The sequence below is a fragment of the Mandrillus leucophaeus genome, unplaced genomic scaffold, assembly GCF_000951045.1.
Source record: "Mandrillus leucophaeus isolate KB7577 unplaced genomic scaffold, Mleu.le_1.0 Scaffold571, whole genome shotgun sequence".
Lineage (NCBI taxonomy): Eukaryota > Metazoa > Chordata > Mammalia > Primates > Cercopithecidae > Mandrillus > Mandrillus leucophaeus.
The window spans coordinates 560,349-580,518 of NW_012106153.1; the positions used below are offsets into that span (position 1 = coordinate 560,349).

The 20,170-nt window shown below is 53.7% G+C and overlaps 1 protein-coding gene across 1 annotated transcript in view; it reads right to left on the reverse strand.

Annotated features, from left to right (window-relative positions):
- Nucleotides 1-3,433: 3,433 nt before the first annotated feature.
- The window catches only part of ARHGEF10L (Rho guanine nucleotide exchange factor (GEF) 10-like), a 191,991-nt gene continuing 175,254 nt past the window's right edge, over nucleotides 3,434-20,170 (reverse strand). Inside the window, exons 28-30 of the mRNA XM_011998461.1 lie at nucleotides 13,353-13,527; nucleotides 6,020-6,142; nucleotides 3,434-4,461 (exon numbers count right to left, since the gene is read on the reverse strand). Coding sequence (XP_011853851.1) covers nucleotides 3,929-4,461; nucleotides 6,020-6,142; nucleotides 13,353-13,527 — 831 coding nt within the window. The 3' untranslated portion in view covers nucleotides 3,434-3,928. The remainder of the gene's footprint in view (nucleotides 4,462-6,019; nucleotides 6,143-13,352; nucleotides 13,528-20,170) is intronic.

The window sequence follows — 20,170 nt, forward strand, 5'->3', positions numbered from 1 at the left end:
CCGCACAGATCACCCCTCCCCTTCCAACCCTCGCCCTGCCCTCCCAGTCTTCCACCTTCATCCTGGCATCTCAGCCTCCCCCCTGCTTCCTGATCAGCTCCTGGACCTCCCGACACTGGTCTTCTCTGGACTCTGTCCTCACACCTCCTCCATCCACTCTGCTCCCTTGGAGGCTGCACCCAGGCTCAGGCACCCCTGGTATGGACCTCTCTGCTGACTCCAAATTCACACAGTCAACTGTCCTCCCTACATCTCCACTCAGATGCCCAAAGGCAACTTAAATGTAGCCCGTCCAAACCCCATTCCCGCTCTTCCTGCAGAAAAGCTGCCCCTCACAGCTACCCTGCCAGGGAAGCTGGCAGCTCTGACCTTCCTGTCGCCAGGCCAGACCCCGGGGGCATGCTTGACTCCTCTCTTTCCTTCCCAGCCCATCTATCTGCAAACCCAGTGGGCTCTGGCACAACAGAATCCACCCCGAAGCTGACCACTCTCCATATCTGCCCCCTGCCTCCCCGAGCCTGGCTGACTGCAACAGCTCTCAACAGGAGGGCTCCTGGCTCCCACACTGGTGTCCCCACCTCCACGGATTATTCTTAATTTAGCAGCCAAACGTGATTGTTTGAAAACATCAGACAGATGGTGTCTCTCTTCTGCTCGAAACCCTCCAGTGACTTCCCACTGCCCACTGCCTCCCCTCCCCAGCCCGCCCCTGCTCCAGCCACACTCCTGCCTCCGTGCTTTGCACCTGCACTTGCCCTCAGCCCGAAATGCTCTACCACCCGATGCCTGCTCCGCCTTCAGGTCTTAGCTCGGAGGTCACCTCCTCAGTGAGGCCTCCTGACCACCCTTTTTGACATCATGAGCCCCCTCCCCAGCACTCCCCATCCCCCTTCTCTGTTATGTTCCTCCAGAGCTCAAATATCATCTGACATGTTTTTCTCCTGGTCTGTTCCCTCCCGCCCCCACCAGTAGAATGGAGAGCTGTTGTGTATGGGATTTGTCTTTTTCACTACACTCTACCCAGTGTCTACTTGAAAACGGGTCCGGGCGATGACTTGAAAACGTAATCGGCGTTCAGTGAACACTGAATGAATGATGGTCCGTTCCCATGGCAGGGACTCCCCGAGACACAGATTAAGGCACTTGCCTGACGTACCCCAGCTGCTAAGTGGGGAGAGCACAGTAGCAACTCTGCTCTGTTTGTCTCCAAGCTTTTGCTCTGGGGGGCGAGTAGTCTGGTGGCTAAGAGCCACCTTGGTGGCAGACAGACTACAGTCCCAGGCCTGACTTTTAGGCTCTGAGGCTTCCTAGGCAGGTTGCTTAAATTCCCTGAACTTCAGACCCCTCACCTACAAAACGAGGCAAACAAAAGCAGCCTCAGAGAACAGTTGTAACGAAGAAAGGAGTTCAGGCACCCGGAGCACTCTGGGTGTTATTACTCTTATCAATATCTAAGGCCAGGCCTCCGCTCACATGCGAGGCACGTCCTCAGTGGGTCTCGGGAGCCGTTCGCAGCACCCCTAACCCTCCCTTGCTCTGTTGTCGGAGGCACGGGAGATGAGCTGGTGACTGATGTGATAATTTCACTGAAGTAGCAAAGTCAGTCGTTTTCTCTGTGACGGGATTTAACGGGCGCCATTCGATCCTACAGATCACTTTTAGCCGAGTGATCTGTAGGTCTAGAATCTAACAGGTCCATGGAGATCCCAGATGCCAGCTCCAGCACCAAAGAGGAAACTCCTCAATAAGAACCGCCAGCCTCAAATCGTTTGGAGCGAGGATATAAGGAACCATCACCAAAAACGCCACTGGAGGGCTCTTCCAGATGCTTTCTGTGGTGTTGGTACCTGGAACTCTGCAACACATCATCCCCTCCATTCTAGAGATAAGGAAACAGAGGGACGTGCTGGGAGCCACACAGCTGCATTTTGGTGGGACTGGACTTGAATGCGGGCCAGCCAGACCCTACAGTCCAGGCTCACTCCTTGTACCAGGCAGCCTGGCCTCACTGGTCTCTGTCTCAGGAAGTCTTGGTTGACATTTGATTGATGGGATAAACACACCTCCTGGGAGGCCCATTCAGACAGAGTATTTGTTCAATAACCCACTTGTACAACAAAAATGGAACCAGGGCACTTTATTCTCTTCCAAGAGAGGTAGACAGGGCAGTGATGGTTCTTTTGATACAAAATGGGATCCTGAGGCCCAAAGGAGGTGGACACGTCTGAGCCGTAGTCAGTGTGGGACCTTCGGGTGTACTGGTTCCTCTGGACCAGCTTCCTTTCTCCCCTTCCTGGGGACCCACACTGGCTACCTCCTTCTGGGCATAGCCAACTTCTGTCTACCCTCCACCTGAGCACGGGCTGCTCCTCCCTCCCCCTTCCTCCTCCGCAGCACCCTCGATCTCCTCAAGCCTTCACTCGCGGGTATTTACGCCTGCCCTCCCCGCTACATCATGCACTGCCTGTGGGCATGGAGAGCTGCAGTCTTGCCCACATAGCACAGTGCCCGGCAAATAGCAGGAACTCGAGGGGTTTGCAAAATGAGTAATGAATGACTTCTCCAGTGGGCGAGAATCTATCAGGAGGTTAGAACCCGGCTGGAAGGTCCACTCCTCGGTAGTTTTCCACTGGGTTCCCAGCACTTCAGTGGAAAGAGCTCAATGCAAGTACTGGTGGGTGGTGGGTAGACAGATGACAGACAGGCAGAGGGTGGGAAGATGGAGGAAACACTTCCCTTTTGGGTGGTGGCTTTTGATTTTGACTTTCTTTCCTGCAGGCAGCTCTAGAAATCTAAGGATGAACTGAGCCGGAAGAGAGGAGCCAGGGCTAGAGGCAGCCCCACCTGCCCATCCCACCTGCAGCCTAGGCTCTGCTCCTGCTGCTAACGGACCTCACCTGAAGCCCACCCAGTCCTCCCTCTGACCCCAAGTCCTGGGACATGGCTGCCAGTTTGCAGAGACGCCCCTCATCTTCCCCTCCCTGCTGGCTTGCACTGTGAGACACCATGGCCTTCCGCCCCCATGCTACTCCAGAGCTGGGGGGAACCCGTCTTTTTTCCAAAACATATTCAGAAAAGAAACTCCCAGAGCTCCTTCTGGAGCAGAAGTGAGCTTTCTTCTACAGCAGAAATGGTCATATCTGTGCCACCTCATCCTTCACCACTCACCACTCAAGCCACATCTGAAATGTGGCTACGGTGACTGAGAGATTGAATGTTTGATTTCATTTTCATTAATGTGAAAATTAATTAGCCACCTGTGGTAAATGGCAACCAGATTGGACTGTGAGGTTCTAGAGCCAATTCCCGCAGCAGCTCCACCCTCCGGCCAAGCCTAAGAGTTGCTCCTGGGTCCTGAATAACCCCTCTCTACCAATAGCTGCTCTCTGTCTCTTTCCCATCATGTCTTTAAAAAACCACAACAAAACCTCAATCCAAGTCCGGATGTAACTCTTGTCTTTTATTCCAGCATCTCCCAGAGCTCCAATATGTACAGACTTTATTTATACACATATAATATACACCATATATACGTATTTATAGATATTCACACACCAGCCCACACACTCACACACACTCACACGCACACACCCTTCCAGGAGGGGTGTGTGGCTGCCTTGGAGCCCCGCTAGGGCCCAAACAAGTGATACTGGGCTTGCCAGGCAGTTGTGAGGTTTTGTGTTTTTTGCTTTTAAAAAGAAGGCCATTTCCTCCAGATGTGTCCTCCCTCTCCCCAAGCCCTAAAACTTCTCCCCAAAACACTCTGAAAATTTTTTTAAAAAAGAAGAGGTTTTCCTTTGCTCTGCCCAAGTAGTTTCTGGAGTGTCCAGGCCCAACCACACATCCCGTGCAGGTCTCTAGAGCACAAGAGCCGGTTGTAGCCTCGGTCAGGCCTGCAGCTGTGCCCTCTGAGGGGAGACGGGAGGGGCTATAGCATCAAGGGCACCTGCCAGATGAGGAGGGTGCTGTCGGTCTCCCCACACGGGGCCGGCCTCCCACTGCTGCCCAGTGGGCTGCCGAAGTTGCGGTAGCCCTGCCCACCGGAGATGATGGCCACGGAGCAAATCTCCTTGCGGTGGGCGTCGCGGGCGCAGGGCCGGCTGCGCACCCAGACGTCGGGGTCGTCGGCCATCTCGTAAATGGAGCCGTCCTCCTCGCTGTGCTCCAGGGCCGCGCCGTCAGCAGGCGCCGGCTCCCGCATGGAGAGCAGCGGGCCCGGGAGGTGCGCGGTGGAGCGCAGGCGGTACTGCAAGAGGATGCCCTTCTTGCGGGTCAGCTCTCGGCCCACGTGGCTGTCGGGCACGGGCTCGTGTGCCTGCCCGTCTGGCTTGTCCTCCTCAGCCCGGGGCCCCTCAGCCTCCTCCTGGTCACTCCGCAGGATGTCGGGGGCCAGGATGCTGGTAGCTACAGCCAGGAAGGCCACAGGCCCACAGTGCCCGTTGAGTGAGACCATGCCTTTCCCTGCAGAAAATGGGGCGAGAGAGAAAGGGGCCCAAAGGCCCAGCGCATTAAGGGAGGCGCCTGAGTCTCTCTCCTGGAGAACTCTCTGTGTGGGTATTTTGGGGGAGGGGGTCACTTCTTCTATGTTGGCACCTCCCCCGAAGGCCACGGGTCTGGCTATCCCGTGCTCCTGCACAACTTCCTCAGGGGAGCAGAACAGGAACCACCTTATACACCACACGGGGGAGCCTCAGTGTGAAATTCCAAGAATTTTCTCGTCTCTGAGCCTTTGCCAAAGAGGCTGCCTCTACCTAGAAATCCTTTCCCGTCTACCTGATTCTGCAACTCTTTCTGCAAGGCCCTGCTCAAGCTCCTCACTGTGAATCCCTCCTGAATTCATGCATGGGGAGCTGCCCGTCGCAGTCTCTGTGTCCCCAGCCCCCGGAGCACCCTCATCCCAGCACCTGTCACCTGAGCTATGATGACACCCAGGAGACCATCAGCTTGTTGAGAGCAGGGTCTCTCTCTGCCTGATTCATCCCCACATCCCAGGATTCCACCTGGAAATAGACCCTCCACCAATGCCTTTTGGATGGACAAAATGCCCTATTTGATGAGACCTTGAAAATAGAAAATCTCAGAATTTAGAAGCTTTTTTTTTTTTTTTGAGATGGAGTCTCACTCTGTCCCCCAGGCTGGAGTGCAATGGCACAATCTCTGCTCACTGCAACCTCCACGTCCCAAGTTCAAGAAATTCTCTTGCCTCAGCCTCCCAAGTAACTAGGATTACAGGTGTACGCCGCCACGCCCAGCTTTTTTTTTTTTTTTTTTTTTTTTTTTAGGTAGAGACGGGGTTTCACTATGTTGCTCAGGCTGGTCTCAAACTCCTGAGCTCAGGCAATCCACCCGCCTCAGCCTCCCAAAGTGCTAGGATTACAGGTGTGAGTCACCGTGCCCAGCCAAAGCAACTCTTCCTTAGCAGAAGGACTTGAGGTCTGCGCAGGGAGCCGGCCCACCCCCAGGGCTTCCGATCGGCCCTGCTCCCTTGCTGAAAGAGACCACAGTCATCATTATCAGGGCAGAGGCAGAAGGGGCTCCAGGCATCCAAGTGTGGGGGGCTTCTTGTTCTCCTGGGCCCAGTGGCAGAGATCGGAGCAGACCTTCGTCTGATCTATGCGAACACATTCATTTGCACAGGGACCCCACGAGGAGGCTGGGCCTGGCTCCAGAAGCACTTAGTTATTTCTCTCTCTGGAGCCTGGACATCTTGAAACTGCTATGGGAAGGAGCAGAAAGGGCCAGTGGGGCCGCTGCCATTAGGCAGGTGTCTCAGCCAGGCCCCAAGCCACTCTTGTGTTCATCTGCCAGATTAGGAAACTGAGACTCGGAAAGGTGGGAGACTGTGGGGCTGGGACGATTCAGTTCTACTGGCCACCATGCCACCTGAGATGACAGGAAGCTGGAGACTGGAACCCCATCCCCATACCGATGAGGGCATAATACACCCTCCCTGCGGAGCCCCACCGGCCAGCCGTAGCTGACCACCAGGTCCTGCCAACACCAGCTCCCAAAGCCTCACCTGTGATCTTAGGGATGCCCTCCAGCCGAGGCACAGGCAGCAGGACGATGACACCCTGGTCAGTGCCCACCCAGAGCAGACCCTGGCAGATCAGGAGGCTGGTGACACATAAGTGTTTCTGGCCTGCAGAGAGAGAGGGTGGCTGAGCAGTGCCCTCCTGGGGAGATGGCATGGGCTCTGGGCGTCACCACGAGGTGAGGGCATGGCACAGTGGGCTCCTCCCCTGAAACCAGCAAGAAGCTGGATGGTGGGGTGGGTAAGAGCTGGGGCTTTGGGGGCTAACCTGCCTGGGGTCTGGCCATGGGGTCCTCCAGCTGGGCACTCCCCTAACCAGCCTCAGTTTCCTCCTGTATAAAGTGGGGTTGCCATGCGGACGCATTGGGGGAACACCACAGGCACAGTGCCTGATCTATGTGCACTCTCAATACACGGCGGCCAGGTCATCTGGCACAAAGGGTTGTCCAAGGGCAACCCAAGCAGGGATCCAGCTGGCCAGCTACAAGCAAAACCAGGGAAGACTGGGGAGGTGCAAGCTTCTCAACGGTGTTGGTGCAGATGGAAGGCATAAGGGCCGGGTAGGGCTCGAGAGGCATCCAGGTGGGTCTGCTGCAGCCCTCAGGGCCTGCCTGTGTGGATGCTTCAGATGAGGTCATAGCACACCCTGCAGGCCCTGGGCCCAAGAGTGAAGCAGAAAACTCGCTGGTGGGAAGAGCATGTTTCCAATGCCAGCCCAGATTCATTCCTCTTAGCTCTCCCCTCAGTGCTCTCTCTTCATTTTAGCAAGAATGGCAATGTCAGGGAGGCCTGGGGGCAGTCCCCCGCTCCTGACAGAGAAGACGCCAGGTGTGGGCTGCCCAGCACAGTGGCTGAGAACAGGGCTCCAGAGCCAGGTGCGGGGCTCACACCTCGGCTCTGCCACTCTCCTGCTACGTGACCTGGGGCCTGTCCTAAACTCCTCTGGGCCATGGTGTCCTCACTTGTAAAAGGGGACAAGGATAATACAGTCACATGTCACATAATGACCTTTCGGTCAACAACAGACCATGTATACAATGGCAGTCCTATGGGACCATATTTTTACTGTCCCTTTTTGATGTTTAGAACACAAATACTCTCCATTGGGTTAAATGAATGAACGTAAAACAACCCTGTGCCCACACATGGCACAATGGGTGCTATCTGCTGTCATCACTGCTGCTGCACTGTTGCCAACAATTCTGAGCAACGGGAATGGGCACAGAGGAGAGGCTGGGAGTGCAGGGGGCAGGAGGCTCTCTGAGGGGGCTAAGAGGCATGGAGTATAGGCTGCCAGCTCAGGGACAGACCCCCCACCATGTCACACACAGGGTGTACGGCTCTGCCATACTTCCTTGGGCTTCACTGGGCACCTGCCTTTCTAAAGGGCTGTCTCCTTCTTGCCCTAATCCTGCTGCCCTCTGGGAGAGGCTTAGGCTGCATTCCAGAAAGTTCCCACTTTCTGCTGCTTCTGGTCCATGGATCACACTTGAAAAAATACAGCTTTGGAGTTTCCAAAGCACTCGTATACCTGCTCTCATCTGACAGAAGCCTTGCAATAGCCAAGATGTACGCAAGACACAAATGCTGGCCCCATTTTCCAGGCACGGATGTTAAGGCTCAAGGAGGCCCCCAGCTGGTGAGTGCAGGGTGGGGTAGAGTTGAGGTCTACGGCTCACCACCGCCCAGTGCTTCCATCACCTCTCCCTCCTTGGGCGTGACACTTCAACTCCATACATGTGGGTGTATGTGCTTTCTCTGCAGTGTAGGCATGGAGAGAAATGGTGTGGCTCTCTCACCCCAAAAGGCAGGTTACCGACTCAGGGTACACCCAGCATTGCCTAACACAGCATGCCATCCCATCAGCAATCCATTTACCTCCCAGATGCCTACTGCATGGCAGACACCACACTCGGTGCTGGGGGCACAGCTGGGACCATGTACACAGAGTCCTGTCATAAGGAGCAGACACTCTAGAGCTTTCTTTGATGATGGACATGTTCCCTACCATGCTGTCCAATTTGACAGCCATCAGCAATATGTGGCTTCCGAGCACTGGAAATATAGCTAGTGGCACTGATGGACTGAATGTGTTATTTTCTTTCATTGTAATAACGGCTACTGTATTAGACACAGAGGCGTAGAGAGGAGATACAGGAAACAAAAACAGAAACAAGGGATGTAAACACCAGGCAGAGGATTGAAACAGGGTGACGGGGCAGAGACAGTGAAGGATTCCCGGGTCTTCAGGCCTCTCTCTGCTTCCTGGAAGGATGGGGAGGCAGGCGTGAGGCTGCGAACTCCGGGCAACAAGGCAGAGGTGACCACACCCAAGACCTGACCCGAGGCCCAGGAGACAGGGCATGCAAAGGCCCTGTGACAGGAACAAGCTCAGCCAGTCCACCGAGCAGAGTGAAGTCAGTGCAGCTGGGGCACAAAGATGGTCAGAAGAGGGGATGGGTCAGGGCCAGGACTGGGGCTCTTAATTCTGGCTGCAGTGAAAAGCTACCAGAAGGCCTAGGCAGGGGAGTGGCGTGACCCAATTTGAGTGGAACGTTCTAGCTGCAGTTGTGGAGGGTGGAAATGGGAGGAGCAAGGAGCCCAGCAGGGGCTCCCACAGCTGCCCAGGCAGGAAGGGAGGCAAGGAGAGCCCAACCTGTTCGAGACCTGTTTGGAGCAGAACGACAGAGCTGGTGGGAGAGGGGAGCAGGGGTGGAGCGAAGGAAGGAACCCAGGACAGCACTGAGGCTCCCCTGCCTGGAGCAGCTGGGTGCACAGCAGTGCCATGGCCTGGGATGGCAAAGGAGCAGGTTTGGGGGTTGAAGCCCAGAGCTCCTGGTTGGATGTGTGGTCTGAGACACAAATTAGACACCTGAGTGGAGCTATCGAGCAGGCAGTGGGATTCGAGTCTGGCAACATGATGCAACCTCAAAAAATCACATTCATAGTGTCCATGTAATGTGGAAACACAAACCCGGCTGGAAAAAAAAAGTCCACTAGTGATTTACAGGCTTGGCAACAGGGGCTATTTCACAAACAGTACCTGGGTGTCTGTGGAGCTGGGACTATTTCCCACACCTAAATCCATTCCAAAAGTGAAGGCTCACTATGATGGCAGCCTCCGGTCCAGGGTCAGGCCCCCAGCCCTCCTGGAGTTGGCCAACATGGGAGGTTCAGGCCATGAGCTCCTTTCCTCAACACCTGACTTCTCTTCTTAGCCCTGGCCAAGGCCTGTGATGACCTTATTCTGCTGTTTGTTTACTTACGACAAGCTTTGTGATGGCAGTGGCTTATCTGTGTGCTCATGGTTAACTCCCCAACTCCTGGCCAAGTACCTTGGCTCATGGTAGACTCTCAAGAAGTATCTGTGAGTGAATGAGTAAATGGATGGATGGATGGACAGATGGATGGATGAAGGAAAGGAGAAAACTTGGACAAGTCACTTCTCTCATCCATCAATGAGTACTACAAACCTCCCTTGCTCAATTTTATAATTATTAGAAATACTAAATATATACACACATATGTACACATATAATATATACACACAACTGAGCACAGCTCTTAGCCCATAGTACACAATCAATAAATAGAGGCTATGAGGATAATGTCTACGATTATTAAAAGGATCTGGACGTTAATGTCTTCAGATCAGCTCCATCAGAGCCATAAACCCACAAGAACAATAAAGCCAAGAGAGGGGACAGTAGTGAATTTTTCATTCCACAAGCCTCATCACCTCCCTCTCCAGGGCCCCCAGGGCATGGAGACCGGCAGGAGACCATTTCCCGATGCCCCTGCATCCTCCCGGCCCCCGCTGGACGGCGAAACCGACAAATGGGAGGAAGGCAAGCAAGAAACCGAAAGAGATGCCGGAATTGAGAAATGACTTCATCTGCAGACCTCATTCTGGGGCCTTCCCCTCCCCCTCCGCCTCAAGGAAAGAGCAAGACACTTCACAAACAGTCCGAAAGAAAAAAAAAAAATTTCTAATGGTGAATAAATATTTTATCACAGAGACTTAATGCAGCAGTGTTCAACTCACCCAAGCCATCTATCTGGAGATATACAACTTTAAAAAGCTCAGGCTCTCGGAGAACATTTTATTAATGACCTGTCTGGTTAAAAGGAGGAGGGAGTTTAGGTTAAAAAATGCATTAATACCAGTCGGGTACTCAAGTGGAAGAAAGGGGTCAGGGGAAGGAAGCGTGATAAATTTTTAACACACCCTAAAAAAATCCACACTTAGTGGAGGAACAAATTTATTACTAATTATGCAATTATTTCATTTGGTGGTGTGGGGGAAGGAAAAAAATACTTAAAAGCCTTTTTAAAATATCTCTAATAAAGAATTTAAGAATCCTGCTGTGTTGCGCTTCTGCAAAAGCACAACGTGGGGTGGATCTGAAGCTGCCCCCCACGCTCTGGTCCCCAGCATGGTGGCTGGGGCTGGCTCTGGCTCAGGGACCCAGTCTCAGATATGAGGGGTCAGGACAACCTGGTCTGGCAGGTCCCCAGGGTTGCTGATTAGGAAAGTTCAGGCCTGAGGGAAGGAGGGAATCTTCGGGAAACCCCACACTCTGGAACCTCAGCCTACACCCAGCCCTCTCCAGGGTTCAGCCTCAGGGAGGTCTGGCAAGAGAGGGGTCACCTCTGTCTGCTCTGATGCAGCTGATGTGACAGGAATGGCACACTGACCTGGAGGGTCTTAGGAGGGGCAAGGAGTCCTCGTAGGAGATGCAGGGTTGGGATGCAGTAAAGACGATGATGGCAAATGTCACCATCATGGACTGCTGCTGGCTTGAGACGGGGACTGTGAGCACTGCCCTCACTCTGTCTCATGCAACACCCACACCTGCCCTGCGGGGTGGGGACCGAGGATGGGAAGCGGGTGCTTCGAGTGCTCCCAGTCAGAGCTGGAAGGCAGGGGAGCAGGGATTCCGGGAGGAATCCTGGCTCCAGACTCTGGTGTACCCCACCCAGCATAGCCAAGCTGACTCAAATCTCAGCCCTTCGTTGTATGAATGGGGAAACTGAGGCCCAGGACAGAAACACAACCGCCCAAGCCTACACAGCAAGTGTGAGGAAGCTCTAATGAGAGCCCGTGAGGCTGCTCCTGGCTCTGTCCGTATCAGCACTGCGATGGCAGACCAGTCATTTCACCTCCCGAGCCCCAGCTTACCCGGCCCTCAAATCATCGTAACAACGAATGCCCTTCCTTCCTTAAAGGCAAAGAGAAAGTAAAGAAAACAGACGTGAAGGTGCGTGTGAAACACAGTGAAGTCAGGGTTGTACAGGCAGGAGGGGCTGTTCTAACTGCAGCCGGGTCTGTCCACACATCCTGCCTCCCACCACTTGATGAGCTTCACTCTCTCACTTTCCTCTGCGCTGACAAGATGAGATTCCAAAGATTTTTAAAAGCCCGTAAGATCATCCATTTCTTCATTGTTCCACTAACTTGAAATAATTTAGCTATCAGAGGAAATGCGGAGATGGTTCTGTGATACAGAGACGTTTTTATCGTACTTAAAATGGATTGAACTTGTATAATGGCTAAATACTATGAAACAAGAAAGGGAGGAAGGAGGGAAGGAGGAAAGAAGAGACGGAGGGAGGAACGGAGAGAGGGAGGGGGAAGGAGGCGACCCAAACACAGGTCCCACCAAGCCTCTCACACACCCCAGGAGAGCATGAGTGAAGGGTTCAGTCTCATCGGGCACCTGCCACCCTGTCGGCCCAGGACAGCCACCTTCCCAGCCCGGGCAGCATTTATCCTCATAACAGTCCCTGAACTGGGAACTACATCCCATCTTACAGAGGGATGAGGGGCTCCGGGAGATGAAGGGACTTGTCTGATACTACGCGTTGGCCAAGCCAGGCCTCAAGCCAACCCTCTTTCCCCATTACACACAGTAGGACGCTGGACTGAGTCCAGTCTGATGTGACTTGTGGTCCTGCCTCTGGTCCACTGCATGACCGTGGGCAAGACGCCTGGCCTGCTGAACCAATCTCAGTGTCTGCATCTGGAACGTGGGGACGATCCCCAGCTCGCGGGGTTAGAGTGACATGAGATCCTGTACCTAAGCACCTGCGGCCTCACCACCTCGGGCCTGGGCAGGGTGGCAGTTATTACACCGTTGTGACTGCCATGGACTGTGTTGTTAGTAACCACTATCCCCGTGTGACCAGTTCAGACCCAAGGACCATCATGACGGGCTAAGAGGAAGCAGAAACCAGGCTGATTTCTAGGCCCTCAGGAGGGAATTAGGGACCAGGCGCCTGGGGTAGGTAGAGGTCCCCAAGGCTCCTGCAGTGCTGGCTAATGTGACTGCCCTTGGTATGGCCCCAGAAGACAGAACACTCAACCCTGCTGGGCATATGGCTGCTCCCAGCCTCTGCCATGGCCCATCTGCCAGGTCCTGTGACGATCAGCTCCAGGCCCCTGCCTGCCACACGAGCTGTGTTTCCCTGGCCCGAGGGCCCTTTGGCTCTCCCAGCTGCTGAACCCAGCACTGCCTGGGGCACTGGGACAAGACAGAGCCACTGCACCCTCCCACACTGGCCTCAGGTCAGTCTCTCTGGGGGAAGCTGGGCCAAGGAGGGAAGCAAGGTTAACTGATGCCTGCTGGCCCCATAGGCTGCTCTGAAGCCAGCTGGGGTGAGGATGGGCATGGCGCCTGCATCTTGGGCAGCAGGTGGTAAGGAAGGGCTGAGAGCCAACTCCATGGAGGCCTTGGGGGCATTAGGTGAGCTCCAGCCTTAATCGTTGGCCGCCATTCCCACTTCATCTACACACAGCTATGCAGGAGGGGCCCCAGCCATAGCAGATGCCATCCAAACCCACAGATCAGAAGGCCAAGAGGGACATTTGCCTTTCTTAGAACAACCTCCAAGGACAGAGACCATCCGTTGGCTTTCTCACTTTCCCATCACCTCATCCTGCAGGGGATTTGAGGCAGAATTGGGTGTTTGGTCAACCTGGGGAGTGGGGCAGAACAGAAAGACCTGGATTCCTGCCCAGCTTGGCCTTTCCTTAGCAGCTGCCTGACTTTGGAGGGCCCACAACTGGGGGCCACTTCCTGAGCACCCCAGGGTGCTGTGCTGTGGTAGCTGGACACAGTGACAGGCAGGGGCTTTGAGATGACAGTCCTAGGTGTGAATCCCAACCCCACCACTTCCTGGGGAGTGCCCTGCCTTAAAGCCCCAGTTTTCAGGGTTGACGAGGGAAAATGGGATAGGCTGCCCAGGTCACACCGCTACCTGGCCGTGGAAGGTGCTCTGTGACTGTCACCTCCCGCCCTTCCCGCGGCAGCCTCACCTGGCAGGAGGAAGGTGGTCCTGGTGGCAATGTTGATCTCTTGCAGATGCTCCAGGGTCTCAGTGTGGAAGAGGCGGATGGAGGTGCCAGAGGAGAAGGCCATCCAGACGCCGCTGCCTGCCTTCACCATGTGTGTCACACTCACTGCCTCGTCCTGGTGCGCCTCGAAGCTTTGCTGTGGCACAAAGGGAGGGGTGTCGGTGCTGGCTGGGCCTGCCAGCTGAGCCTCCCTACAAGGCCCCATCCCTGGGCCAGCCATTCTCACATTCTTCAAAAGCACAAGCTACTCAGGGCTGGAAAGGAACCTTAGAAGCCCAGCTGTGCTGTGTTGGCCAAAGTTTAACAACTGGAACCTTAGAAGCCCAGTAGTGCTGTGTTGGCCAAAGTTTAACAACTGTCAGGGAATCCTGCTTTGCAGGGTTTGCCAATTTCCATGGTGTAAACATTCTAACGTGGCCAGTTGCAAACTACCAACATGATATCACCGAGTGAGGAGCAGGAAAGACACGCACACACTCACTCACAAGCCAATAGGACCAGGCACGGTCCAGTGACCCCTCAGAGCTTTACCTTACTGAAGGGGAAGATGGAGCCAAAAATCACGAAAGAAGAAGTTATGGTTTACGTAAATGATTTAAAGTGACAAAGGCAACCGACAGAATGACTGGGTAAGGAATGGGGGTAATATGGGCCAAATCCTCATCTTTCACAGCGAGGAGACAACAGGTAATGTCCCAAAATTGGTACATCAGGAAGCAGCAGAGTGAACAAGTTTGGGTCCTGAGGAAAGTGCCAGGTGGATTAAAAACAGAACAGGTGAAAAGCGTTCTCTTCCAAAAAGCAGGACTGAGATAGGGATGGGGGACAAGCCTTTCAGGATAAACCACTCCATGCTTTTTGTTTTGTTTTGTTTTCTTGCAAGTACAATTTTGATCTTAAAACAAACAAAAACTTTTTAAAAAAAGAAGATACGAATGATCAGGCTTCCCCTCCACTGCAGAACAAAGCCCAAGTTCCTTAGCTCAGCATTCAGGGCCCCAGTGCTGCCTCCACTCCTGCCCTTCCTTGTGGGCTCCCTACGTGTCAGGCCAGCCAATGCTCAGGACGCACCACACAGCCGCACCTCTGCCCTCGCCATGACTTGCGCACAGCACGTAACCTCCCTCCCCAACTGTCCTCCTTCAACATCTGAAGACTCCACTTCAGGGTGGCGTCCTCAGTCCAGGAGGCAGGCCCCACCCCGCCCAAGGACCAGCCACTTCCTTCTGAATGGTGTGCTCTGCTGTCTAGCCTGAATACCTACACCATTCTGTGGCTGTTCTTGGCCACTTCCCACATAAGACTGTGGACTCCAAAGACAGAGCCTGAGCCTCATGCCCTTTAGTGTCTGTCCCCTGCTTGACACAGGGCCCAGCACAGTAAAATTTGGTCAAAAAATGAACGGATGGACATTTCAATTCCGTCTACAACACTCAGATGTCACTAACTCAGGCACACCAGACTAGAAACAACCTAAATGCCCAAGCCTTGGGGACAGCCAGGTAACTCTTTGTATCCAGCTCTGTACTGTCCTCCCTGCATTTAAACTCATACTTACAGACACTGCATGATGGACACAGAAAATGTGAATGCTACGGAAAATGAAATTTTAAAAAAAAACCCACACCCAAAGCTGGGGGAAGAAGAGGGGCAGGGGAGGGAGAGCTGCACCCTGAGGATTACCCCAGGAGCAGGATGGGGTACATTTCCTCTTTTCCAGTTTTCTGCCTTTTCTCCTTTTTCCGTAAAGAATTTGTCCTGGGTGGAAGCCCAAGACTGCAGGAGGATCCTGGATGGGGCATTTATTTGGGATCTAACCTGCTATTAAATCTGACTTCCTTGGCAGCTTCACAGGCCAGGCCTCAGTGTCTTCAACTGTAAGTGCAGGCTGCTATGAGGATTACAGGGACCTGGGTGAGGAGAGCTTGGCAACAGCCCGGTGCCTAGTAGGGTCTCATTTATTCAGCAGATGTTCTGAGTCCCTACTGTGTGCCTGGTATGGGTCTAGGTGCTGGAAATGTCGTGATGACTGCAAGACCCACTCTTGTGGGGCAAACATTCCCAGGACAGGAGGCAATTAAAACAAAGAAAGATTACATCAGATAGTGAGAAGCACTGCACAGAAAAAATACTGCGAGCCATTGACTGGGGTCAGGGAGGGCCTCTCTAGGAGGTGACATTTAGTGAGAGACCTGAATGATGTGGAGGAAACATCCCTGTGATGATTGGAAGGAGGGGGAAGAGCATTCTAGGCAAAGGGCACAGCAGTGCAAAGGCCCGGGGGCAGGAATGAGAAGTAGAAGGACCCATGGTGGGGGGCACAGCAATGGGACCGGCCAGAGCAGGTAGGGCCAGATTGCACCAGGCTACCTTGGAGTCCATGGGGAAAAGTTTAGATTTTATTTGCCCACTGCAGGGGGTTGAGCTGGTAAGTAACAGGGTCAGTTTTACTTTTAAAGAAATTCAGTCTGACAACAGTGTGGGGAAGGCTGGCTTCTTGGTTCAGCCCCCAAAGACCTCGCGTGGGCTTAGCAAGTGGAGTGGGAGGAACAGGACTCAGCCTCTTTTGCCCTGGAGGATGGCCCCAGCTCCTTCCCAGCTCAAATCACTAAGCGGTTTCCCACTGAGTTAAGGAAGCTTGTGAGGGGCAGGGGTCTCCATGGGGAGCTGAGCCAATGAGCTCTGGGCTCATTCCTGATCAGAGTGTGGGGACCAGGAGGGCAAGACTGTGAGCTGTCCAAGGAAATTGCTTTTTCTGAGCCAGTCCCTGATGGCTGAGCTGCGAGTAGCAAGGGTGGCAGGGGGAGCAGGAAAGGCCAGGCTCCCCAGAAGAGGGGAGGGGAGGGGAGAAGAGACAGCAGTGTGGTTCCTCTCCCCAGGGTCAGGCTGCTCTTGGAGGGGGGGGGTTCTACTGCACAGCCCACCCCTGGCCAGGGGGACGCCCCCAGAGCAGACGCGGTAGTTTCCTCAGACCGAAAGTTCACCAAAGGCAGAGGCGCGGTGTCTCCATTGGGTGGGGACCCCAGGAGAAATGACAGAATCTTGTATCAAGCTGGGCATGCTCAGAGGAAGCGAACTGTCTCCTCTCTCAGACTGGGGACTCAGGCTAAGGGCTCCGGAGGTATCGGGGGTCTCTTCCTCTTTTCTTAGCCACCCACTCCCTGCCCTCAGAGAAGGACCAGGTGCAGAAGACTCAGAGCCTCCGATTTTGGGGAGGAGGCCACGCCTCCTCACAGCCTGCACAAAGTCAGGTTCAGTAGTCCATGCCATATGGGCGAGAGACCATGTCCCCATCTCTCTAGCCTTCCGCCCATATCTGCTGCCCACAACCCAGGCAGTCCTGGCTTTCAGTTCTCTCATCCTGAGATGTGTGCTCCTTCAAGGAAATATGCAGAATAGCTTTGTTTTGCAGAACCAGCCTGTAGGAGGAATCCAGAAGGAAGGAAACCTCCCACGAGGCCTTGCTGGGAAAAGCCAGCTGAGGCAGCATCGGCCCCAATCACAGACGAGGACAGTGAGGCCAAGGGGACCCTGTCAGCACCTGTCAGCGAGCAGCAGGGCGAATGGAGGGGGCAGCAGGACAGTCAGTGAGACCCAACATGCTTTGTCTGCAGGCTTTTCCAAAACACGGCACGCACCTCCTTGCTCACGGATGCACAAACCTGCACACACTGGGAGAGGTATCTGCACGCTCACACGCGTGCAGCCAGCCTCCCTCTCGACTCCCGAAGAAAGGTCAGAAGTACTTCCTGCCTCCGAAAAAGCCAAGCGCACTGAAACCCAGAGGCCTGGGACCAAGGAAAGCTGCACCTGAATCTGCAGCCAGCCAACCCTGTGTGCTGCTGTCAGAATCTAATTAAAAGAGAAGTCGGTGGTGGAAATCCAGGCTCATTTCTCCAGTGGCATAACAAGTCTGTCTCCAGGCCCAGAGGGCTTTGCAGAAGGCTTGTGCAAACCTGCCGAGCCCAGAGCGGGGAGGCGGGCGGGGGAAAGGGCAGGAATGAATAGGAAGAACGGCACAGCATCTCCAGCTCCAGCTCCAGTCCCAGTCCGGCATGTGTCGGTTACCTCTGGGCTCCTGGGTCCCCTCCTCATGCCAGGAGCCTGGAGTCCTGCCTGAGCCTCCTGGGCCCACAGGGCAGGGAGTAGGTGGAGCCAGAGAGATGTGCCAGCATCACGGGTCCCAGAGGGGGCTGAGGGACTAAGCCTGGCACCCGGGTGAGAGCAGGGGGCAGTGATCACCTGGGTGAGAGCATGGGGGAAGCCCTCGCTGCCCACTGATCTTGCTGCTGGCAGGCCATGCAGTTCATTTCATTTTCCAAATACAAGGTATCCATGTACCCTGAGAGCTCAGAATTCATTGCCAGGGGAGGCTGTCAGCTCATCAAACTCTGCTCTCCTCCCAGCCAGGAAAGGGTGAAACCCTGCTCACCCAGCCCACCAATCCCAGGCCACGCACCTCCAGACCTGTCCCTCATCCTTGGCTGGTCTGGGAGGTCCAGGCGTGTGGGGTTGGTGGGGTGAGGGGCTGTCCTACTCTCCAAGAGGCCTCTATCCCCTTTATCCCTGAAAAAGGCCACCTACCCACCCACTACCAGGAATGCCCAGTGCTTCCTGTCCCCTCAGCCTCCATGATCAGGCACAGCTATTTACTGGGTGAGTGCTCACCCTGCACCAGAAACCGTGCTGTTAGGATTATAGACTAGAGCAGCTGTCTGCAAACAATGCCCCTCAGGCTACAACCAGCCTGCACCAGTTTTGGTAAATGAAGCTTTATTGGAACACAGTCACACCCACGTAGAAAAGAATCCATTGAAGTAGCTCAAGATCACAGCATTCCAACTGTACACCCCTGGTCCCTGCTGGAGGACAAAATGATCTGCAAGGGAAACCTGAACTTCTTTGGCAGGCTTGGAGGTGGTGAGGCAGGCACAGTGATTCTGAGCCTATGCAGTGGGACTGAGATACACTGATGTTATTGGGAACCAGGGTTTGTATAGATAGAAGAGAATCGGGTGTGGAATGGCAGAGATGAGGGTAGACTCTAGGATCTCAAATCTAAATTAGAGATACCAAAACGAACTCTGACTCGAGAGTTCTTCCCTGGCCCTGTCCACTGAAAGAGCCTGAAGGCAATCACTCTAGCCAGGGCACCCTGGAGAAATGCCTAGAACTTCTCACAGCTGAAAAGCAAGGAAGGGCTCAAAGAATGATGGGGATGTGTCCAAAGGACCTAGGAGCCAGCACGAAGGGGTCCCCACGGGCCAAATTCGAGACAATGTGACATCAAAAATAATAATGATGGTCCTGATTAGAGCATGCTGGATTTTTTTTTTTTTTTAATCTAGGAATTTGTAGTGATAGTAAGGGCAGAGTGTGGAGTGGGGTCAGGGAAATCTCTGTAACTAGTGACAACTAGTCAATGCCAAAAGCATGGCAGAATTACACAATGGTGAATTGGCAATCACCAAGGATGACCCGTGGATGACAAAGCCCCAGGGAGAAAGTTTGTGGAGGAACAGGACATTCACACAGTCTCCAAGAATCACCCAAAGGTGACTGAGTAATCACAAAGGGAAAGCAGCATCTTTAGACTGAGAGATCCGGCCGACGCTACCCTAACCAAGTGATCAGGACGGGGCCAGCTGATCTTCTTCCTCCCCGAGGACTATTGTGGGAGGTGCAGGGCTCCCCTGACCCCCGGCCCCGCAGCACCTGGCCAAATGCTGGCAACTCATTGGAAGGAAATAACCAGGCAATTCCAGACTGTGGAACCTCTATGAGACGCTGGGTTGGACTTCTCAACAAAGTCAATATCATGAAGAAAACAAAAAAGCAAAGGGATTATTCTAGATTAAAAGGAGACTTAAGAGACAAGAACACCAAAGGCTGCATGTGATTTCAGGCTGGATCCTGGATGGCATTTGGAGGAGTAGCTCTGAAAGATATTTTGGAGACAACTGGGAAAATCTGCACCTGGACAGTATTTAGATAGCATCACTGCATTGGCCTCAATTTCTGGGTGTGATATGCCATGCAGTTATGTGGGAGAGATAAGAAGTGTTTAGGGGTAAAGGGTAATGATGTCTGCAACTGACATTTTTAAAAGTGAGTGTATGTCTCTGTGTGTTATGGGGGAAGATTGTAGCAACATGCTAACAGTTAACTGGGTAAAGAATATCTGTGTAATGTATTATTGTCTCACCTTCCCTGCAGTTTGAAATTTTTCAAAGTAAAAAGTTATGGGGGACCAGGTGTAGTGGCTCACGCTTGTAATCCCAGCACTTTGGGAGGCTGAGGTGGGTGGATCACTTGAGGTCAGCAGTTCAAGACTAGCCTGGCCAACATGTCTCTACTAAAATTATAAAACTTATCTGGGCATGGTGGTGGGCACTTGTAATCCCAGCTACTTGGGAGGCTGAGGCAGGAGAATCGCCTGAACCCGGGAGGCAGAAATTGCAGTGAGCCGAGATCACACCACTGCAATCCAGCCTGAGTGACAACAGAGTGAAACTCCATCTCCAAAAAAAAAAAAAAAGTTACGGGAGAAAAGTCAAAGTAATTAAAAAAACAGAAAATGCTGGCAGGCAGAGGGGAGGGGTTGGGTCTGCCCCCTCCGGCTCCCAGATCCCCACTACCCAGTGACTCAGTCTCCTCTGTCATCTGTACACGGGGACAAAAAGAGAACATGCCTCTTGGGCACAGTGAGGATTCCAGGGAGAGCATTGGCACACTATGACCTGGAATGAACCCAGGTGAGCTGAGACGAACCCGTGTGT